Genomic DNA, 24,533 nt, shown 5'->3' with positions numbered 1-24,533 from the left:
GAAAAAAAAAATACATCCTCCTAATATTGTTTAGGTCCCCCTTTTGCTGCCAAAACAGACCTGACCCATCATGGCATGGACACCACTAAACCTCTGAAGGTAGGCTGTGGTATCTGACACCAAGCTGTCAGTAGTAGATCCTATAACTCCTGTAAGTTGTGAGGTGGGGAATTCCTGGATCAGACTTGTTTTTCCAGCACATCCTGCAGATGCTCGATGAGATCTGGAGAATTTGAAGGCCACATCAACACCTTGAGTACATTGTGTTCTTCAAACCATTCTTGAACCTTTTTTGCAGTGTGGCACAGCGCATTATTCTGTTGAAAGGGAACCTATGATCGCCCAGTAGAACATTGCCCAAAGCATCACACTGCCTCTGCCAGCTTGCCTTCTTTCCAAACTGGATCCTGGTGTTATCTCTTCCACAGATACTGTAAGTGAAGCACATGGACCTGGTGCTCCACATGATGTTAAAGAAATCGCAATTCATCATACCAGGCCACCTTCCTCTATTGCTCTGTGGCCGTTCTGATGCTCACATGCCCATTGTAGGCACTTTTGACTGTGGACAAGGCTCAGCATGGGCAACCTGACCGGTCCGCAGTAGGGATGGGCTGGATGTTTGAGTCGAATGTAACACCCAGGGCGCTTGGCGGGAATCTCTGCCTGTGCAGTTCTCAGTTTCCTCAGTTGTTTTTAATGAATGTCTGACACGGATCAACCCTTGCTGCAGAATCTTGCTACAAAGATTGCAGAGAGGAAATGCTTCATCGTGCCTGCAGCAGCAAGTCAGAAATGTATTCATGAGGACTTGTAAATTTATAGAGAGCTCTTCATTAGTGGTTCTAAAGGCTCAAGGTTTTGTTTTTATCTATGCATAAAAAAAAAAAATCTCTGTGCAGCAGCCTCCCCCAATACTTACCTGAGCCCCATCGCAGTCCAGCAACGTGCACGAGATGCTCTCCAAGGATTCACCCTCCTCACTGACTCTCAGCCAATCATAGCCAGTGAACCAATTAGGGAGAAAGGGGGCAGGGCTAAGCCGCAGCTGTGTGTGAATGGAGAAACAGAGCAGTAGCTCAAGAGCAAGCCGGTTTGGATGCCCGTACAGCAAGCTGCTTGCTGTAGTGGCACCTGGCAGAAGGAAAGGAGCCAGGCAGGGGACCTGATAAGGGGAATATCGGGGCTGCTCTGGGCAAAAACATTGTATATATATATATATATATATATATATATAAATTTTTTTTTAAAAAGGCATCCCACTACATGCATGCAAATAAAACACATGATAAAGTCCAGTATACCAAAATTAAATTTGTTTAATTCACATGCCTTTATTTGCATACACATGCATATTTTTAGCCAGTGGCCCAGTCAACCCAGATGGTTGACATTTGCTGGTATGGGGAAAGCAATTATTGAGCTGCCAAGTTTCCAAGGTAGTTCTAGCTTTAATATGTAGGGTACCAGTCTTCTAGTAATTTGCTGTCCAGTGTGCCAGTCTTTTCCAGTGATAGTTGTGTTGCTCAAGCATGATCTACAAATCAAGTTTTAATCCCCCCCCCCCCCCCAGTTATGGAAAAAAAGAAAGCTTGGATTAGATAATGTGATCTTGTTTGGCCATATGCATTTTGGCATCCTTCTTATTGTTTGGCCATATGCATTTTGGCATCCTTCTTACCTTTGCAGTAAAATGCTGAGGGGTAGAAGTGGTTGAACACATTGGGGGGGGGGGGGGGTAGGAAGAGGACTGTAGCAAACCACTCCAAAACATATCAGTGCAAGCATACTCCAGCATGCAACTACCATTACTTTTGGTTTACATTTTTGGCATTGGTGGGCTAGGAGTAGCAGCTCACTAGCATTGTCTACCCTTTAAAGAGTAGCTATGTGTATACACTTAAGGTCAGGTTTTCCAGGAGGAAGGACACCATTTCCAAAAGCATTGGGACGCCTGCCTCTGCACGCACATGAACTTTAAGGACATCCCCATCTTAGGATTCAATATTGAGTTGGCCCACCCTTTGCAGCTATAACAGCTTCAAACTCTTCTGGGAAGGCTGTCCACAAGGTTTAGGAGTGTGTATGGGAACGGAACGTTTGACCATTTTTCCAGAAGCACATTTGTTAGGTCAGGCATAGATGTTGGACAGCAAGGCCTGGCTCGCAGTCTCTGCTCTAGCTCATCTCAAAGGTGTTCTATTGGGTTGAGGTCAAGACTGCGCAGGCCAGTAAAGTTCCTCCACCCCAAAAAAAAAAAAAAAAAAAAAAAAAAACACACACCACATGCTCTCCCTGTGCAGTTCTCAGTTTTTAATGAATGTCTGACACTGATCAACCCTTGCTGCAGAATCTTGCTACAAAGATTGCAGAGAGGAAAGGCTTCATCGTGCCTGCAGCAGCAAGTCAGAAATGTATTCATGAGGACTTGTAAAGTTAGAGAGCTCTTCATTAAAGTGGTTCTAAAAGGCTCAAGGTTTTGTTTTTTCCATGTATAAAAAAAAAAAAAAAAAAAAATCATCTCTGTGCAGCTCAGGCATAGATGTTGGACGACAAGGCCTGGCTCGCAGTCTCCGCTCCAATTCATCTCAAAAGGTGTTCTGTTGAGGTCAGGACTGTGCAGGCCAGTAAAGTTCCTCCACCCCAAAATCCCTCATTCATATCTTTATGGACCTTGCTTTGTGCATCGGTCCAAATCAGGGAGGAATTATAGTATGGGGTGTTTTTTCCAGGGGTTGTGCTTGGCACCTTAGTTCCACTGAAGGGAACTGTTGAGTCAGCATATCAAGTTGGACAAATTCAAATCAACATTGGACAAATTTCATGCTCACAACTTTATGGTAACAGTTGGGGATGGTCCCTTCCTGTGCCAACATGACTGCGCAGTGTGCAAAGCAAGGTCCAAAAAAACAAAAAAAAAAAAAAACAAACACATGGAGTGAGTTGGGGTGGAGGACCTTGACTGGCCTGCCTAGAAACCCAACCTCAACCCAATAGAACACCTTTGGGATGAGTCAGTAGAGACTGCGAGCCAGGCCTTTTCGTCCACATCAGTGCCTGACCTGAAAAATGCGCTTCTGGAAGAATGTCCAAATATTCCCATACCCACCTAAACCTTGTGGACAGCCTTTCCAGAAGAGTTGACGCTGTTATAGATGCAAAGGTGGGCCAACTCAATATTGAACCCTACGGACTAACACTGGGATGCCAATAACATTAATGTGCGTGTAAAGGCAGGCGTCCCATTACTTTTGGCAATATAGTGTAGTTAGCATATGGGATTCCTCAGAAAATCAACATGTACAGTAGAACACATTGAAAACTTCAATATAAAAGATTGTGCAATACCATTCAGATGAACTGGAAGAGGTTCTGCCATAAATGCACTACAGAAAAATGGTGTGACATGACCAAAATCTCAACTGAGTATGGAGGCAACGTACTTGATGATCAAACATACAGTTCTACTGGTAGACCTGAAATGATCCACCAATAGTCATCTGCTTTCATCATGGAGGGAAAAAAAAAAAAAAACGACTAACTCCTGGCTCTCCAGTGGCCCAGGTCAACGAACAGCCCTCATCAGCAAAACTGTTCATAGAAATATCTTTAACAATTGAAGCGTCCCCATTAATCCAGCTGTAAACGTCAACTAATAGTGTAGCTGGTCTTGACACCCTCTTTATTGCTGAGCATCTAAAAATGATAAATTACTCTGGTTCACCCTTCCCATCACTGATGGCTCGAACCAGCAATCCCTGAAAGTCAAACTTAGCAAATTCACAAATGCAAAGATTAGAGGCAAGACCAGTGTTTTATTTCCATTTTCATAACATTGCAGCCATCAAGAAAAAATAAAAATAAAAAACCTCTAAAAAGAAAAAAAAAAAAAAAAAAAAAAAAAACCATGAACAGATGGAAGACATTTCTACATTTACTAAGCAGGAGTTGGGTCCCAAGGTCTCAGTGAGGCTATTTATCCAATAAATTAGAGAGCATGGCCATTAAAGTGCATTTATTTCTGTGCTGGGATGAGGTCGTCGATGGACTGGCCCTTCTCCAGACGCTTTTCCATTTCTGTTAGAAGTTTCACGCCATCAACCACCATCTGAACCAGTTCCACCTCTGAGAAGCCAAGACGGTCGGCGTTTGATACATCGAAGACTCCCCCAACCGCTGCGGTGTCAACTCCACCTAGTGCAAGAAAAATGGATTTAGTACTGAATCATATACAGAAGTCAGTCTAGGCATGTGCCACAATATTGCTCAGTTGTAAGAACTGAAAACTCAAACCGCAAGTAATGCTGGCAAGTTTTAGTGACAATTCTGTTGTCTATGGACACAATTAACCACTGTGTCTGCCAAGGTCCAATAGAGTGTGCAAAGATTAACTGAAACAAAAAAAAAAAAAAAAAAAACAAACAAAAGCCAAAATTGGTCCCTAGCAAGTATAGACATGCATGCTGGCCCATATTGTTATACATAGCCAGTAATCACATTTCAATGGACTTGTAATGCAATATTACAAAATAGGAGATGTTTACTGCTTCAGAAGTGTAGAAGCTCAGTCCTTGTCAGAACACAAATAGCACAGGGGGAGATTGCTGTACTAACATTGCATAGTTAGTGCAGTGACACCCCCCCCCCCCCCCGTTTGGTTTGTTGAGCCTGCTTGATTGAAACATACATACAACCTTTTTTGTTCTCGGGTATCTACGACCAGTCATACCTACACAATACAAAAAGATGCCTAACTTTTATATTATATACACTGTCTATAGGACATTCAGCCCATTAATTTCAAGCCTGATGCTGGGCTTTCACCGAATCAGCTAGGTTTTGAGGCATCTTTTCAGTATACAGTAACCCAGTGTTTCCCATACACCGAATACAATTCTTCTTGCTGGCATCATGGTTGGTCACAGGCTCTCCAGCTTGTGCACAAGAATTGTCAAGTCTTCCATACACATTCAATATAATGCACACAGGGCCAGCGCTACCAGTAAGGTGACCTAGTGCGCAACTTAGCAGAGGGTGACGGCGGAGCCTGACCTGAAGTAAGTGACTTCCCGCAAGTCACTGAAAACCAGTGGCAGCCGGCCCATCCATTAGGGGTGCCACCCCCCCCCCCCCCCCCAGGCAATGCGTCCGGCCCCCTAATCTACATGCAAAGCACCGGATGCATGGATTCGAATGAGGTTTTTTTTGAAGCATGTAAATTAGAGCCAGAGGCTCTAAAAGACTTCAAAAAAAGGGTGGGCTCGGGGGCAGAGCACTACGCCCCGAGCCCACCCAGTTGTGTGACAATATCGAATTAATATTTGCCATTGCCACACTGATTCTCCTGCCGGCCAATAATCAGGAAGCGGCTCCTGAGACCCGTTTCCCAATTGCCCAAAGGATAAGTCATCCTATTGGCGGAGGGAGGAGACAGCCATCGAGAGGGAACATGGAGACTGACGGGGAAGCCATCGCCGTCTGGAGAACAAGGTAAGTGAACTGGGGGCGGGGGGGGTTGACTGGACTCTGACAAGAAGGGCTTGTCTTGCCACCCCCCCCCCCCCCGACTGAGCACCAGACGCCACTGGTTTTAACCCCTTCAACTTTGGTGGGGGTGCAGCAATTTTGCCTAGGGCAAAAACTACTTGCACCAGCCCTGTACGTACACAAGAGGTCAGTTCCAATCTGGCTTCTGCACCTTGCTCTCACCAACATATCCAATGATGCACCATTTGGAATTACTTGGATGCCATTTTCCCATGACAAGAAAATGCTTTGCATGCATTCCTAGAAAGACCATGGTCCTCCAAATTCGGTGCATATGTTGCAGTCTCACCTGTTCCTCTCTTCTGCAGTCTGAGCCTCTTCAGGATTTCTCCAAACTTTTCGTGCTTGCTCAGATTTGGCAACTTGATGTGGACCCCGGCACGGAGACCAGTTCCAAGGTTGGATGGGCAGGTGAGAATGTAGCCAAGGTGCTGATTCCACATAAACTGGTAGCCTTTTTGCTTGAATAGGGATTCAATCTAGGAGATAAGGGTTGGTTGTTTAGGTTGGTACCAAGTTTTAATAAATACAGAACACTCAAAAAAATAGCAGAACCAGGTACAACAAAAATGACCCCAATGCTGATTGGGTCTTTTTAAAATGCTACTTGCCTGGTTGCATCACTTTGAGCCATTCATTTAGAATGAGTATGTAGAAAGATTGTTCTTCAACTAAGATGTGGGAGAAAGAAGGCTCAATATCTTAGTTGAAGAACAAAGGCTCAATGCAGGGCCATGTAGAAAACAATTAATAGACATGTTCACACCATACATGTGTAGTGGTGTATGCCATGTAAAAATGCAGCATGTATGCGATTTCAATGTTACCTATCGATACATTGCACTGCCATTGACCACGCAAATGGCGTGTTAAACCCATGCATAATGTGTGAAGGCAGGTGTCAACATGCCAGAAAGTCCAGAAGAGAGTTGACTTTAGGGGAGATGCATTACTACTTCTGACCACTAGAGGGGAGAATTGATTAACTAGAAGTTGCCACCAATACAAGTTTTCTTTGCATGACCTTACATTGCATCAGTTCTGTATAGTCCCACTTGGCTTTATACTCAGGAGGTGGGTGGACATTTATAAATATTCAGGCAAATTTAGAAATAACTGCAGCATTTTGTTGACTTTCTATGAACGTCTAGGCCAGGGATCCTCAAAACTACAGCCCTCTAGCTGTTGCAGAGCTACACATCCCATGAGGCATTGTAAAACTGACATTCACAGACATGATGGAAATTGTAGTTCCTCTGAACAACTGGAAGGCCATAGTTTGAAGATCCCTGCTCTAGGCTATACATTGCTGTAGCGACAATAAATTTAAATCGGATAACCTACCTTAGTAAGGCCATCACAGAACCTTTTAAAGACTTCCCTCATGTTTCCACCCTGCTGCATGGAGATGACACGGAGATGATCCTCCTCATTGATCCAGACAAGGAAAGTCTTGGTGTCATTGTGCCTTAAGGAAAGCATACATTGCATGAATTAGATGCAGGAAAACACAATCTGTGAGCGGCCCCATTTCAGTTTAAAGCATTTGGACTGACCACCAAAAAAATCCTTGGCCTTAAGTGCTCAGTTTTACAAGATCTGGTGATTAATTAATCTTCATCCTGCAGGCTAAAAGGTTTTGAATGCTTAAACACTGAATTAAACCCATTGACTTCAATGGCTTTCTAAAATCACATTCAAGGAATGCCATGAATATTGGTCACAGCTGCTGAACCATCAAGCCATGAAGAATAGCTGGTGCCCAAACTGATCACATGTGCTGCAGCTACAGCTAAAACAGCGGCCAATATGGTAGTTTCCTTGGCTGTAAAAAAGGAGGGTTTAGGTCCACTTTACACTGGAAGTGTTTAATTATTGGCAATTCATTCTGTATGAAACCTGCCTCCCCACTAGGAAAGCCTCAGTGTGCAGACATCATATGAGTGCATACTTCACCAAGGTAACATTGTCTTACCATATCCAGAGTACCATGGGGTCCAGACAGTATTATAAATTGATTAGCTTCTTTAATTTACTTAACGTGAAGGGACATTTTTAAAATGGCAACAGGTAAGCCCAACTTTTAAACCACATGAGGGCAGAAACAGCAATTCTATAAGATAGACTGCATTACCATTACCAAAAAGTATTGGGACGCCTGCCTTTACATTAACATGAATTTGAATGGCATCCCAGTCTTAGTCCGTAGGGTTCAATATTTAGTTGGCCCACCCTTTGCAGCTATAACAACTTAAACCTTGTGGACAGCCTTCCCAGAAGAGTTGAAGAGTGTGTCTATGGGAATGTTTGACATTTTTCCAGAAGCGCATTTGTGGGGTCAGGCACTGATGTTGGAAAGAAGGCCTGGCTCGCAGTCTCCAATTCATCTAAAAAAGGTGTTCTATCAGGTTGAGGTCAGGACTCTGTGCAGGCCAGTCAAGTTCCTCCACCCCAAACTCGCTTATCCATGTCTTTATGGACCTTGCTTTGTGCACTGGTCTAAATCAGGGAGGAATTATATGGGGGTTGTGCTTGGTCCCTCAGTTCCACTGAAGGGAACTCTTAAGAAGTCCGCATACCAAGACATTTTGGACAATTTCATGCTCCCACTTTGTGGGAACAGTTTGGGGATGGCTCCTTCCTGTTCCAACATGACTGCGCCCCAGTGCACAAAGCAAGGTCAGAAAAAAAAAAAAAAAAAACACACATGGATGCGAGAGTTTGGGGGGGGGGGGGGGGGGTCGAGGAACTTGACTGGCCTGCATAGAATTCTGACCTCAACCCAATAGAACACCTTTGGGATGAGTTGGAGACTGAGCCAGGCCTTTTTGTCCACATCAGTGCCTGACCTCACAAATGCGCTTCTGGAAGAATGGTCAGACACTCCTAAACCTTGTAGACAGCCTTCCCCGAAGAGCTGAAGCTGTTATACCCGCAAAGCCTGGGCCAACTCAATATAGAACCCTACAGACTAAAACTGGGATGCCAATAAAAGTTCATGTGCAAAGGCAGGCGTCCCAATACTTTTGGTAATCTAGTGTAGGTTTACCATTTTTTTTTAGGAGAGTTGCCACCACCAAAAGCCACATCAACAATGTTTAGGTCACCACTGCTGACCCTTTGAAAGTCATTGCCTGGAAGTCTCATGGCTTTAAAACATTAAAGCACACCAATACGGAATCGTGCATATGCAATGACTGGCATGGGGTACATCAAAAGATTAGGCCACCAGCACATCAGATTGTAGAAATATTAATTTTGAACAATGGAGCCTCAACCCAAAGTGCAACATTTGGACTGCCAAGGAACCCTGCACATGCACTGACAAAAGTGTATTGCAATGCACGGAAGTGTTGCACTTTGTGCAACTCTTGACAACTTTGTGAATGTTTTGCAAGAATTCTGGTGCACTGGTAAGATTAACCCCAAAATAATGTAGCAAGATATAGGCGCTCCTTAGCGGCACTCATTTCTCTTGGTACGAGACTTTATTTAACCAGATAGGCAGTCGCACAGGGTCAAGGTGCAGGTGTTATGAGCAGAAGTCCAGATTATAGCTTTATCTGGAGGTTAAAGCAGCTTAAGGCAAGCAAACAAGACTAAGGCTGTAACAACTGTTGCATTGTAGAGAGATTTTTCAGCAGATACTCCAGAAGAGACACTTCCTGCTCTCACCGCAGAGTACTGACTGACAACCGAAACTATTAAGCAGAAGAGCAAAAAAAAAAAAAAAAAAATTCTACAGCTTACCAGATGCAAAATTAAATACAGATTTGAGCATTAACAGTGCAGCTCAGGCGTTATCCATGATCTAGTGCGTGAGATGGCAAATATTTCTGCATGCTTGAAAAAGTTCCCTGTGTTTCCAAGTATTCAATAACGCAAGGCAGGTGAAAAAAATGAAGGTCAGACAAGCATGGCAGAACCTGTTTTAACCTCCTGCCACCCACATAATGCATACATGTGTGTCAAAGGGGGGGGGGGATGGGCTTTAACAGCCACACACCCCCAGAGCGGTGGTGACCAAGCTGTCAGACATCTCCTGGTTTCTAGTAATGATCAGGTGCCAGCAGGAATGGCACCCGATCAATTGACCACTGACAGCAAATTTTACCGAGACATAAAGACCCTGTTGGGGGAGGGATGAGGAATGGTGCTGGGGGGGAATTTGGTGGGTTTCTGCTAGAAGGTAATATGGAAGAGGGGGGGAGGGAAATCGTGTTAGGAGGGAGCAAAGATTTGTGCTGGCAGGGGAAGATTTGTACTGGGAGGAGGGTGAATTTATGCTTAGAGGGTAAGCATGCGAATTGGTGCTCAATTTTGTTTTTTGGGGCAATTTTTGCTGACACAAATGCTCATAGGGGGGCGCAGTTTGGTATGTTTGCCCTGGGCTCCAGATGACCTTGTACCAGCCCTGCTTGTGCTGGGTTCAAAGGAGGTTAATTGCAGACCTCAAGTTAAAGTATTAGGCCTTGTTTACACTCGTGGTGCTCTGAAGAGCGATCTGCATTTGGAATGCTCTTCAGAGAGCATTTGACAGGTGGTGAGGAGACCTTGTAGCTTCTTCTCACTGCTCATTTTATCCCCCTAAATGCCAGGCAGCCATGCTGGAACAGTATGCAGCTGCTGCATGGCCCCATTTGGCAGGTAGTAGTGCCCGCTGAGCACAACAGGGTTTAATTCCTGCCATGGCACGTCTATACCCCGGCCGATGCCTTTCCAGATAAAGGGGGAACAGTCGTGGGGCAGTGAAAAATGTGTCTCAAACATGGGGCTCCCCCCCAGTGTAAACAAGTCCTTACTCCAAGAAGCTGCCATTATTATCCCAAGCCTGCATACTAGTCCTGGAGGTAGGAAGTCCCATAGTATGAACCCAACCTGAATATATACAGCCCCAAGAGTCAGAATGGCAGATTTTAACCAGACTTCCAAGGACAAAAAAAAAAAAAAAAAAAAAAAAAAAAAAAAAAAAAAAAAAAAAAACGCAGTCCAGATGAGTTTCGGCACATGCATTTTTTTTTTATAGAGTGCCCATTTCTTAACCTTCAAGATGGACGTGAGTTGCGATGCGTTTCTTGGTGTTTAGTATAAAAACCCACACCCCTATTGGAAACCATATAGCCTACTGTACATGCGTTTGATGGAGAAAAAAAAAAAAAAAAGAAACACGCACTGTGCTGCATGTGGTGTAGATAGGCCCTTAAGCTGACCGTTTCTGGCTCTGGATAAGCTATACAGAGTGTTGGCTGCCTCTCTAGATTCCTGATGGGCCATTAACAGTTAGTCCCTGGTGACCTCTCACATCCTCGTCACCAAGATGCTACTTCCCATCTAAGAAAAGGACATTAGAACTAACTTCCGCAGGAAATGTCAGAGAACACCTACCAGATTCCTCTGGCATCAGGCCAGTCCCGGGCCATCCCTGAAGCCAGAAGCAAGGGAGATACCGGCTTGTCAAACAAGAAGTGGTCATCGATGAGCTGCTGCTGCTCTGCGTCGGTCATGCACTTCAGAGCATAGTACTTTCCTTTCAGGTCTCCATCCAGGCTGGCCAGAGCTGGGAACAGAAATATCCATGAATAAACAAGGTGCTAGCCACAGCCAAATATACTCTAGTTTGCAGATCACAAGGACCTGACCATTCTGTTTGCAGAAGGCTCGGTAACCTCCGCCTGCTAGACATAGGTCAACTCTGTGCCGACATGTTTAGCTAGCAGAGTACACATGCATCTATTGAGCCTCAAGTACTCACCTGCCACAAAAAGGCAGGCTACATGATGAAAGACGGCAGTTCTTGCAAAAGCTAATATTTTTAAAGAAAACCCTGGCTTACCAAAAAAACAGTCTGTTTCAAGATTAACTGTAGCATTTGGAGAAGACTGTAGCAGCCTTTAAAGCAGTGTTGCCATCAGGGGGTTATAATCTGACTACAGACTACCTGCCAGATACAGGTTCTGCATTTCGGTTAAGTAAAGCATGTTAACACCTGCATAAAATGATATATACATATACCAAAAGTATTGGGACACCGGCCTTTACATGAACTTTAATGGCATCCCAGTCTTAGTCCGTAGGGTTCAATATAGAGTTGGCCCACCCTTTGCAGATATAACAGCTTCAGCTCTTCTGGGAAGGCTGTCCACAAGGTTTAGAAGTGTCTATGGGAATGTTTGCCCATTCTTCCTGATGTGAATGTGCAATGCATATGTAAAGCGCTGCGTAAATTGACAGCGCTATACAAGTACCTGAATAAAAATTCTTCCAGAAGCGCATTTTGTGAGGTCAGGCACTGATGTTGAACAAGGCCTAGCTCGCAGTCTGCGCGCCAATTCATCCCAAAAGGTGTTCAATCAGGTTGAGGGCAGGCCAGTCCAAGTTCATCCATGTCTTTTGGACTTTGTTGTTCTAGCTGCAAAGGGTGGGCCAACTTCATATTGAACCCTGTGGGCTAAGACTGGAATGCCATTAAAGTTCATTTGCATGTAAAGGCAGGCGTCCCAATACTTTTGGCAATGTATGTATGCATGCAATACAATACACACTATGCCTTTTAAATTCAAATGCGTTTTGGACAAAAAATAAAAAAATAACCCCCCCTCCCACACATTCTTTGAACAGAATTCTCAGTTTTCCCCACACACACCAACTACTTAATGGCCCTCTATTGTCATTTCCAAAAAAAAGTTTTACTGTGTTTTTTGCCTCCTCTGGAGCTCCTGACCATCTACCCCCCCCCCCCCCCCCCCCGTTTGTAATGATTTGCATGTTCATTACAGTTCATGTGCACTGTTCAATGCTCACTACTAATCCCATAATCCATCTTGGGAGCGAGTGAGTGTTTAAGGGAGGATGGTTATTCTCCTACATACAGTGGGACCATGGAGAACTAATGTAACCACCCTCTAACAAGATGGATCACCGCAGCAAGAAAGGAATTTCCTTCTCCTGCGCCCAGCAACTGTAAATTGGAACACATACTTGAATAGATTTTTACAGCCAGAGTTTAGTGTCACTTTAAATTGCAATTCCCCTATATAGAAATATTAGCACTGTCCTTGAAAGACACTAAAATCTAAGCAATCTAGTATTTATTAACCAAGATAATCAAGTCTGGGTGGACTGCAAATGAACAATTTTCCGAGTGCAATCCTTCCTTTAGGAGATGACACATTACAACTTCAGCAAATTCCAATTCCCCCTCCCATTAAGGACTTAGGAAAATACAAGTGACAGTACAAATATGGATCGCTGCACTCATGTTACTATATCTGGCTGTATGTTAGAACACAAATCTTATTCCATATTAGAGCAAGGAAAGAATGTTTCTGTATCATAAGCCAAGACCAACTATGTAACATGACCATATACAGACAGGTATTCATCGGATCTTCCGGGGGGGGGGGGGGGGGTCACTCCCCAAAAAAGGGTTTACAATAGATAACAGAATAGAGCACATTTCAGACTGAGCTAAGAGGTTTGAAAACTACACTATACATGTAAACATCCACACGTGAAAAATCAAACAGCAAATTTAAAGGGTATGTAACCCCCAGCAACAAACATTTCTCATTGGATTCCTTTTGGTCTGTTAAACTTTTTTTTGGTGTTGTGGTTTGCCAAGTGCAAGAATACCTGCTGATGTTGCCAGAAACCTTGTCAGCTAAGCTGAGAACTTCCTGTGCCATCTGCCTCCGCTAATCAGTTGCATTGTTTGATGACTACAGGATGCGGTCATGGACAAGGACCAGGGTGTTCCAGTAATCTTGCCCTTGCCCTGAGGGCTACAGGAGTTCTCAGCTAGGTTATGGACAATACTGTAAATATAATCCTAATACCTTAAGATAACAATACCAGTAAAATAAACCTATGGGTCCAGCACGCTTTTTACTTTACTAAAGGTTATGGCTGAGGACTTTATGAGCTGGACAGGGTTCTAGTACCCTTGACCCTGTTGTGCTTGGTCTGAGGTTCCAGACTGGGGGATTACAGTAGCCTTGTCCCTCTGACAGCTACAGGACTGTCATCTAGGTTATGAACAAGGACCAGAGAAGGGGTCATGGTGGATGGGTTTCAGTAGCCCCTTTCCCGTTTAAGGGTTCCGAGTATAGGACCACAGCTATGTATGTTATGGATGGGATCCAGTAGCCCTCCCCTTGTTGTCCTTGATACAGTAAGACACATGAGCATTGTCAGAATATAGAAAATATACTTGCAAAATAAAGTAAAAATTAAATTCAGCCACCACATCCAATGACCCTAAAGCTGCAATTTTAAAATGTTTTCAAGTTTAAAGAAGCTTTAAAAGATGTAGCACTGCTGTCATCAGATAGACCACTACATGGATTGGTGTAGAAATCAATTACCAATCCATTGCCATTACATTACTAGCACCATAACATTTGTTCTATTAATCTTATAATAGGCATATATGCATCTGCCAAGATCTTGGATGTCCGTACACAGGACCAAACAAGTGGGGTTCAAGAGTACTTACCAGGATTGCTATAACCTGGCACACCTGTGGCGCCAGTCCATCCCAGTAAGCACTCATTTTGACTCCTGAGTAAAATGCTAGTTCCAGGGCATACTATAGCACTGCAGCATCATGCACAATAATTTGCTATCCTGGAATTGGGACAGCTTCTGGAAGTCTAACAACAACAGCATCCTTTTGCAATAAATGGTAAAAAGTTACCTGTACTCAAGTCAAACTCTAGGCAAGCAACTAAATAAGATCTACTGGCAGGATCATCAGGTAACAGTTGCAGGGGAACTCAATGCTCATTAGTATGCCCTTTAATACTCATTATCTCAATAAGACCTGCAACATCTTAATGCCCTGGCCTACTTCATTTATAGATTTTGCTTATGGAAACATCTCAAAGACTATAGGAAAGTAAAAACCAATCTTATTTAAGGCAAAGCATTTATTCACAAGAACCAATTACCTTCAATAGAGAGTTTTTCAATGGCTCGTCTTTCCCCACGGCTGCAGTGAGGTGGGAGGCAAAAACCACGGATACTCCTGCCAGTTCTAACACGGGAACTAATGACGTAGTTTGGGTCCAGGTCGTCACCACCCTAAATGTCAGCAAAGTTATAGATACAGAAAAGAAAATCGTGAGTGACCAAATCTGTCTGTAGATCTTGGTCTTTAGAAGTTTAACCGACTGAGGGGGAACATTTTTGAAGAACAAATTTTAGATAAGATTTCCTCCAACAGAGTAACATTCCTGGTTAAAGTGTATGACCTAATAAAAAAAAAAAAAATAATAATTTGTGCTCCCTACCAGTCCTATCCTAGAATGACAACGCTGCTCCTCCTCCATAGAAACAGTGTAGAAGTGAACGTTTTCTCATCTTAGGAAAGCGAGTCACTGACTGCATCACCAGATAAAATTTCAAGATCTAGCAAGCTGCTATATTACATTACATTGTTCTTGGGTTTAGATACACTTTAAAATGTGGGCTTAGATTTCTTACAAGAGAAAACCATTTTTCTCATTGTTTAGCAATCCCCTGCAACATACAGCAAAAATAGGACTTGGGCATGGTCATGTTGTGTGATACTGGGGCAGGGAAACACATGGTCCACGGGTCATCCAGTGAGCAAATCAAGGTGACCAAAGTGCAACCAAAATGCTTAAAGAGTTTCCAACACCACATTTGATACTGTACAGAGTGCACTCAACATAAAGGGGAACCTAAATATATTTTAGATTGTCTACCATTCCCATTAAACTAAGGCAGTTTTGGACAACTGTCCTAAGCAACAAGTGCCTCCATTTTTAGAGAATAGGTTCAAAAATCCATCTAAAACAGGACATACATAACCAAACTATAAAATAAAAATTTGGTGTAAAAACCAATAGCCAATTCAGGCAATCCTAATGATAGCCGGCAACTCAAAGCTTTGATATAAATTCTTTATTGGTCACCGACACAGAATCCAAAGTGCTAATGCGTTTCGGCTTACAAAGCCTTCCTCATAGCATGCCATTGGTGCATTAGCACTTTCGGTTTCTGTGTCAGTGCATGTGTGACCAATAAAGAATTTGCATCAAGAAGCTTTCCGAGTTGCTGGCTGTCATTATGGACTTCTGCTGTAAAAAGTGAAGAATCAGATCACCGGTCCCCAGTCTACACACTCCAAATACAGCAGTAGAGCTTGAGTAAGACTGGTTTCTATAAACCAGGCGGGTAGTAAAAGGGCTGCAGCCATGTGGATAAATGACTTTTGAAAAACGAACAGGAGTCAGGACTTTTGAGATTTACCACTGATCTGAAGTTAGAGACAACCTTTTAATGATATTGCAACTCGCACCCCCCCCCCCTCCTTCCCATATACTTGGGGCTTTCAGTGCCACATTACCCATGATCAGAAGAGCAATTGAAGCACCCTGGTTTATGGTGCTTTATCTCAAGAGCGAAACAAAGAAATCAGACCCTGCAAGAGCACGCAGCGTTCTACTACTTATTGCTGAAATACTTGCACTGCTCATGCTGGTTATTTCCAGGCACCTACTGGTAGCAGATTCTTGGTGCGGGTAGTTTCAGCATTACAATATTATAGTCTCACTGCACCCAAGTGAAAGACAATAAAATCGCCATTATGTAGAAACACTAGAATGTATACTACTGTAATTGACAAAATTGGAGAGATTAAAAGAAGACTACAGGCAAGGCAAAATTCAGTAATGAGCCCCAAGATTATCTCCCTAGCTGTGCTTGTTCTCTTCTGATGCACTTGCCTTCAGGAAAACCTAATGATACGCATCAAATTTCAGCCATTAGGACTCCAAGGTCCAATTGCAACACGAGCATGTCTGCATGTTTTAAAGGAAGGTGCTGGCCATTACACAGTCAAAGATAGCAATATAGCTGGGAACTGGAAACTGAGTTCAGTTTTAGAAGCACATAACCCCAATAGGTGCAATTTCTGATTTAAATGTTTTTATAAAAAAAAAAAAAAAAAAAAAAAATACCCCACGCTAAAATGCAAATAAATCTTCCTAAGATTTTATACTTTAGATGTGGGTTTGCAATATATCCTCAGGTGCTCCTGTAATTTACATACATTGCATAGCCAAGAAGATTTTACTTTCCAGTTTTTTTAGAGCAGGGATATTCAAACTGTGGCCCTCCAGCTGCTGCAAAACTAAAAGTCCCATCATGCCTCTGGGTGTCATGCTTGTGGCTCTCGGGAGTCTTGCTATGCCTCATGGGAATTTTAGTTCTGCAACAGCTGGAGGGTCACAGTTTGCATATTCCTGTTTGAGCTTTCTGATCACCTGGCTTGTTGGGACGGAGAGGATACCAATTCGGAGCTAAAGCAGGTATTCCATCTACCTCACTAGTGTGGCAGGAGTGTCCCAAACATAAGACTAGCCAAACAGTATTATAATATTGGGACGTTATACTGTATTTTTGCACTGTGTGTAGTCATTATCCTGAAACTGCACTTAAAGCCCCAAAACTGCCAAAAAAAAAAAAAAAAAACTTCATATTGCCTTCCAATACTAGGCAACCAGTGGGGCAGTGGATGGTTGTGTATTAAGGAAACTATTAGCCAATAAATAAGGGAGCATGCTACAGATTGCTTTTGAGCAGCAACATTAACAAACTCACCTTCAGGTTTTCAGATTTCAGGTCAGTCTTGTGCTGGTCTCCTGGCTTGTAGCCACCATGTCGGTCTTCAATGATGGGGTCGAACAGATCGCTGAACACATCATATGTCTCTTCATCCCCAGAGACACATCCCACGGTCATAATATAAGGGTGGCCTGAAAAAGCACAGCATGTCTTAAGTCACAGAAAGGCACATTTGTCAACAACCCAAAGAGTTTGGGTAGAATAGTCAACACATAAGGAGATCCTCAAACCCCTCATGAACATTTACCCAATGCTCTCCTTTTTGGAGCACTACATGTCCCAGTATGCCATTGAATATCACAGCAATGCCACCTCAGCTGGAAACATTAAACCGATAAACACCACACCAAGTTAGGATCATAACCCTCTAGTTTTGGTCACCCAAGTATAGCTGCAGGCTGCCATTTCCAACTTTTGGAAAAACCTAACTGCTTGGCTGCTGTGGTTATCCAATAGTTTGAATACCATCGTGCAGCCACAGTAAGGTCAGAACTTCTGCATACCATTTCTGGGTCACCAAGTATCGTAGGGCATGGACTCAGCATGAAAACCAGTCAAAGTCATTAAGTGACAGCCCACACAATTTATTCAGCATTGGTTTCCTTTTTACCAACCCTGCCAGGTCCCAATGCCCAATTCCAGCTTTTTGTAATAGAAAGGTTATTACACGCACATGTCGGGTGGTCCGTGTCTCCTACTTACTCCCATTTGTAGAATGGCAGCCTTCAACATCTGATTTTGTCCTCTACCACACACACACCACTGTTCCATCCTCCGACCCCTAAACCAGGACTCCACAGGGAGTTAAGGAGTCAGAGGATGTCAGGGACAGTCATCCAACACATTGCAAAAAAAAGATTTCCCAGTGCACTTACCAGCCAGCAAAACAACCCAATTGACCCCGTCTAACAGTTTACGTTAAAAAACAGGGTTTGTTTGCACACATTTGCAAATATATGCGTAAGCCACAGTGCCCACAACAAGGCTCCTCTAAACTGCAGCCCTAACCTTATTAAAAAAAAAAAAAAAAAAAAAAAAAAAAAAAAAAAAAAAAAAAAAACTTTAGGTCTCCCAAGAAGAAGCACATATAGCCGCAGTGGATAGATTAAGGACAGGTGTCCCTGGAGGGAGCCCATCACTCCAAAAATGCACATGATGCCCAGCAAGAGCACAATGGCAGCGAAGGCATCCAGTGCGTTCCCAAACCCAATTCAGTCTACAGACTTTGCAGAAAGGAGCACATGGAAGGGTGATGGACGTCAAACTATTTTCAGGCTGGCAGGTAAATATCCTGGGAAATCTTTTGTTTGTGATGTGCATTGCCCTTCCATGTGCACCTTACTACAAAGGCAAGTTATAGGTTGGGGTGGTAGCCACTATACGAACTGAATGCCTTTGCTGCCACATGCATCCTTGTGCCTTTGAGGCGTGGGCTCCCTCTAGGCACAGCTGCCCTCAAATCTATCCACTACTATACATGCGCTCATATTTAGGAGACTAATGGCACTTTTCCACTGCAAGTACCGGCTCGGCTCCACTCGGCCCTGCTGGTTTTCCACTGCATGGTACGGTGTTGGAACGGTGTCTGTACGGTTTGCTTTTCCACTAAAGTAAAGTGGGTGGGATAACAATGATTCTCTGACCAATCAGTGGCTAGTAGTGACAAACAGTCAATGCTGCATGCAAAGGATTGTGGGATATGGTACTGGTACGGCCCTCTTGGAACCACAACTGAGGTGGTACTGTTTAAGCGAGCCATACCGTTCCATGCAGTGGAAAAGCGCAGCCGTACCGTTCCAACACCGTACCATGCAGTGGAAAAGCACAAAAGCGAGCCGAACCGTTCGGTTCCATGCAGTGGAAAAGCACCATTAAAAAGTTAGGACTGCAGTTTACAGAGAACCCTTGTCATTGGTTTGCGGCATCCGCAAAGAAATTGCAAGTGTGCAAACAAAACAATGTCTAACGGTTAGACAGGGTCAATTTGGTTGTTTTGCAGGCTGGCAGGTAAGTGTGCTGGGAAATCTGTTAGTTTGTGTTGGGCATTGCCCTTTGTGCACCTTGCTGCAAAGACTAGTTAAAGGGTGGTTGCCACTTTCCACGGCCGGCTTCTGTCAGTCTGTACTGGTTTGTACTAGGCTTAAATGTGAAAAGATCTTCAAAAACAAATGCTTTATTGCCCATCAAAAAAAAAAAAATAAAAAAAGCTTTAATTGCCCATATCAAACAGACGTTCACACCCTGGATTCAAGGTGAAATCACTGTGGTTGATAAAGGACAACTTCAGAGCAAGCAACAGGCATCCAAGCCATGTTTTCTACAGCAGGTTGAGACTAAGGTTAGACTGGTTGGTGTGTGGGCTATGGTATCATTTTCAATAGTACATTTTCCAATTCGAGAACATTCATAGTAAAATGTACACATCTGCCAATTTCATGGCATATTTCAAAACTCTCCCATCAGTATCTAGGCACGGCAATCTGCAACCCATGATAAAAATGAAGGGTCACGCAAACAGTGGACCTAGCACTGAAAAGTAAAATGGAAGCTATGGCCAGGTTAGCTGAGCAGATTTTTTTTTGGTTGATTTCCACCCAACTGAAATTGTATGGGCAATCTAAACAAGTAGACAACCAAAACCACAGGAAGCAGATAGCTGAGGACTGTTTAATTCCATGCAAATTGCATTTTCAAGCAAAACATGACAAAGCATTAAAGTTACTAAATTGCCAGTGTGCAGTCAGAATAAATTAAATTGTTAAAAGTCACATGTCTGAGATCAAGCAGAATATTGAAGTCCTATTATGTCTAAAAAAGTAAAAAAAACAGTCAAATGTTAGAATAATATTCAGTTAGATGGCAAACTGCACAGCAATTAACTCCACAGCCTGCACAGAGTGGCAGAAGTCATCTTGTGATCTGAACCAACCATCAAAAAACTCATATTATATATTATATATATATATATATATATATATATATATATATATATATATATATATATATATATATATATATATATATATATATATATATATATATATATATATAGACATATACAAGAACCAAGTAGATTAACAGTAGCCCATAGCAACCAATCAGGAACTGTATACTCCTGAAAGCTGATTGGATGCAGTGGGTTAGTGCAGACCTCTGGTCTTTGTAATGCATTATGAAATGGGCAAGGATCTGACCTTGGGACCACATTTCCTCTGATTTACCAATAACTGCCTGGCCTTCTCCAGTCTCAGGACTTTGCAAATTACTGACCTGCAAGAAGTCAGAATAAAAAAGGTCTTCAATATCAGAGGCTTGGAAAATACCGAAGCACCTTGGCCAGCATAACAGGCGACTGGCATCTTGAAAACAAGTGTTGGTACAGGGGTCTATTCAAATGTTTTTCAATTTGTGGTTAGAGTGGGTACGTATTGCAGTATGGGGTTTATTTTAGAGGGGTCTCTTCATTCCTGTCCTGGATATCAAAGAGGAGTAAGGGAAAAATCTGCAACAGGGATACAGTAGTAAAAAGCAGAGGACTTTCCCTAGACCATGGGTGTCCAAGCTGTGGTCCTCCAGCTGTTGCGGAACTACAAGTCCCATGAGGCATTGCAAGGCTGACAGTTGCAGGCATGACTCCCAAAGGTAGAGGCATGATGGGATTTGTAGTTCTGCAACAGCTGAAGGGCCGCAGTTTGAACACCCATGCCCTAGACCAGTGATGGTGAACCTTGGCACCCCAGATGTTTTGGAACTACATTTCCCATGATGCTCAACTACACTGCAAATTGCATGAGCTGAATGGGAAAATTAGTTCCAAAACATCTGGGGTGCCAAGGTTCACCATCACTGCCCTAGACGAGAAATGTTACTTCTTGCCATTCATGCCCTTGCTGGAGATAGCCCCTCACTTCTTGACTGGCTGAAAATATCACAAGTGGAACGAGGGGAATCTTCCAGGTGGAGCCCTGGATAGCAGAAAAAACCTGAGTGGATCTAAACCATCCAAAACTTGGAATGGAGAACAAAAAAAAAAAAAAACTGGTTCATGTGACTATTAAACCAAGGTTTTTCCCCAATTTGCAAGGTTATTGGTCCAAAAAAAAAATCCATGGAGAAGTCTTGCACCATTATAAGGTTGGAGTGGGAGGCCAGATTACAAGACTCCTTCCTCTTGTCTGCACGGAGCTGCCCTTTACTGGGAACTACAGTGAGTAACACACAAGTATAAAAGGGTTTCAAAGATGGCATTAACTTTCTTTCAGGGTCAGGTCACCATGATGACTTTCTCCACACCATGCAAGCAACAGAACGGTTAATCTTTCCAATCCAGGCATGCTTTTTCTTTTTACCAGGATTGTCTACCCCAGTTTGTATCACGTCATCCAACGTGAAGCCACTGGAGGTCTTCTGTTTCTCAATCTCTTGTACATATCAAAAGTTAAGACTTTTGCCATGTGGTTGTTATGCTTGCACAGGTCTGGGAACTCTTCTGCGGAAAGCCTCCTAATGACTGGCTGGGCCAGGTTACCTTCACTAAAAAAAAAAAAGGAAAGAAAAAAAAACACACTGTACAGGATAAAATCTGATCACCTTATCAATAGAAGCGCTTTTTGATGCCTTTTACCAAGATATAGTACAGATGAGGATCACAATATTGCCTTATTTAAAAAGGTTACTACTTTTGTGACATCTTGAAAAGGCAGAGAAGGGAAGAGACCAGTTTTGTAAAGAATATAACCCACGTTGAACAGTTTTGCTTGCAGTCTTACTTTCCATAGTGCCCAATGAGAAAGCCAAGTTTGGCTCGTTTCCATGGACATCTGTAGATGCAACCACCTATGGTTCTTAGTTTGTAATTAAAAAAACCCAACCTATACACTACTGTCTACCATTTCCCAACATAAAGATCTTTCCAATGGGTACAACCAGGGCTTTTTTTCAGTGGGAACGTGGGGGAATGCAGTTCCAGCACCTCCAGAACTGACTGTATGTAATAGTAAGTGGTGCTGGGGTGTACTGCAGGGTCTATTGATGCTTGCTGTGAGGGGATATATTTTAGCAAGAGGGTCTATTGTTGCTGGCGTGGGATCTATTGTTGCTGGGGGGTCAGTTTTTGCTGGGAGAGATCTACTGTTGAGGGAGGGGTCGATTGATGCTAGCTGTAGGGAGATCTGTTGTTGCTGCCAGAGTCTATTGTTCCTTGGGGGGGGGGGGGGGGGGGTTTGTGGTCCATTGTTAGGAGGATCCATTGTTGCTGGCTGCAGGGGATCTATTTTACTACCTTTCTTGTTATCACTCCCAAATTATATACCAATTACTTAGCACCACACAAATTATATTTGGTTCTGTATTGTCTAAAAGGGCAGTATTGGGAGGTTGGTAGAGGGTGGAACCAAGGAATGGTGCTCGGAGGTGGGTAGGGCCAGAGAAAAGGAGTACCTCGGAAAGAGAGGAGTTCCTGCATCCATTGTCTGAGAAAAAAAAAGCCCTGGGTACAACTGGTATTTAAAGTACAACTAAAAGGCTAAAACTTTGGATTGGTCAGAGTGGAAAGGGATTAGAACACCGATCAGTTTTTGTTGCTGTCTGTCTCGGTTATGGATATTCACCCATCCATTTCATCTGTTTACCATCATTGAAAGTAAAAGAAAATCAAATTCCGGGTTGTCTCCAGAAAAGTAAGAGGGGAAATTTTCTAATGTCGACACTAGTTCTGGTGACCTGGGGGGGGGGGGGGTCACTAAGGAAGTCCCTTAATTTGTTGAGATTGCTTCTCACTTCCCGTTTTGGCTAGGGAACAGGAAGTGAATGTAAATCTCCCTAATGGGACAAAAATAAACCTTATAGTTTATAATAAACCTAAATTAACAGCCTGTCCAAATCTAGAAGTGCCCAAATCTATCTGCAGCGTATGGTTGATTTGGAGTGTCTCTGCCAAAGATCAGTTGTGTTCACCTCTACTAAAAAATGTCATGTTTGATACAAACTCAGACCTCTACTAAATGCCAAATTTGAATATCCAATAATTGTAGTGGAAGATATTTTTATACACAGAGACCATATGCATTAGCATATGATGCGTGCATACAATTGCTTCCCATCAACCCCTGTAGAATATTTCTCATATTTCAGACTTCTGGTACTGCGATTTGGATGGCCAATCCAGTCCCCAATAGCAGAGAAAATGAAGTATGCAGGAATACCAATCTGGTCTCTTAACCATGAGTCAAATGATTTACAAATACTGATCTTCCCTTCAAGCCCTAAAGCTATAGTCTTGGCATTTCATAGGACTTCCACACAAGGCCTTCTTTAGTCACTGACAGCCCAGCACTTCCAGTAATGAGGGAGAACAGATGGCAAAGTGGATGAAGAGACAATCTGTATTTTACCTGGGTTGTCAACCCCGGTCTGAATGGCATCATCCACAGTAAATCCACTTGGTGTCGCCTTCTCCCTCAGCTTTGCATACAGCTCCTTGGTCAGCACCTTGGCCATATGGTTGTTGTGGCTACTCAAGTCTGGAAACTCATCATCCACGTTGTACTTCAGCTTCAGTTTGTTGTGGGAGTTGCCGAAAGGCATGATTGCACTTTACTGCAGGAATTACAGAACACAATGTTAACAGATATAGGACACGACCTCAAGGGTGACCTTGCAGCAAACTCATGTTGGAACAGGAAATCTAGGCCACAACATGGCTACTGGCAAACTAAATCTCCCATGATCCTCAGGAACAGCTTAAGGATACAAATTGGTCATAAAGTAGCTGATTTTTGCCTGCAACGTGACAGGCTTGTGCATCCTTAGAGATTAAGTATAAAGCAGGGGACACCGGCACCCGATTACAGAGCTCATTACGAATTCTAGAGCTTATTAATGAATGGGCAAAGCTCACACGAGGTCTGCCCAGGTCCTGCCAACATCTCGTGTTGCTCCAAGGTCATACATTATTTATACAGAGAACATTTTATAAAGGCCATTAAAATTATAGAATAGCCAACAAATACCTCCTAGAAGCGCTACCTAACTTATACAGGAGCTGGTATAAAAAGGTTAGGTCATCTACAACAGAGCCCCATTGCTGGGGGGGGGGGGGGGGGGGGGGGCGCAGTGGGAGGAATAGTACCCCATTGCTGGGGGGGCGCAGTGGGAGGAATAGTACCCCATTGCTGGGGGGGGGCGCAGTGGGAGGAATAGTACCCCATTGCTGGGGGGGGGGCGCAGTGGGAGGAATAGTACCCCATTGCTGGGGGGGGGGCGCAGTGGGAGGAATAGTACCCCATTGCTGGGGGGGGGCGCAGTGGGAGGAATAGTACCCCATTGCTGGGGGG

At 43.4% G+C, this 24,533-nt stretch overlaps 1 protein-coding gene across 1 annotated transcript; it reads right to left on the bottom strand.

Annotated features, from left to right (window-relative positions):
* Positions 1 to 3,795: 3,795 nt before the first annotated feature.
* Positions 3,796 to 23,796, bottom strand: CKB (creatine kinase B). The gene is made up of 7 exons (XM_082274843.1): positions 23,592 to 23,796; positions 17,176 to 17,330; positions 14,496 to 14,628; positions 10,933 to 11,104; positions 6,892 to 7,015; positions 5,837 to 6,026; positions 3,796 to 4,194 (listed from the first exon to the last, which is right to left on the bottom strand). The coding sequence occupies exons 1-7, from the start codon at positions 23,782 to 23,784 to the stop codon at positions 4,016 to 4,018; spliced, it is 1,146 nt and encodes a 381-aa protein (XP_082130969.1). The 5' UTR covers positions 23,785 to 23,796; the 3' UTR covers positions 3,796 to 4,015.
* Positions 23,797 to 24,533: the final 737 nt, after the last annotated feature.

This window comes from Pelophylax lessonae, assembly GCF_965119305.1.
Source record: "Pelophylax lessonae genome assembly, chromosome: 13".
NCBI lineage: Eukaryota > Metazoa > Chordata > Amphibia > Anura > Ranidae > Pelophylax > Pelophylax lessonae.
Note: the sequence above shows the minus strand (reverse complement) of the source record. Positions and strands in the feature narration are given on the sequence as shown.

Excerpts from the sequence above, each read along its gene's own strand:
- CKB (XM_082274843.1), bottom strand. The coding sequence starts at position 23,784 with ATGCCTTTCGGCAACTCCCACAACAAACTGAAGCTGAAGTACAACGTG. Across the intron at positions 17,331-23,591 it reads GACCGGGGTTGACAACCCAG|GCCACCCTTATATTATGACC; the intron begins GTAAAATACAGA and ends GTGCTTTTTCAG. Across the intron at positions 14,629-17,175 it reads TGAAATCTGAAAACCTGAAG|GGTGGTGACGACCTGGACCC; the intron begins GTGAGTTTGTTA and ends GCTGACATTTAG.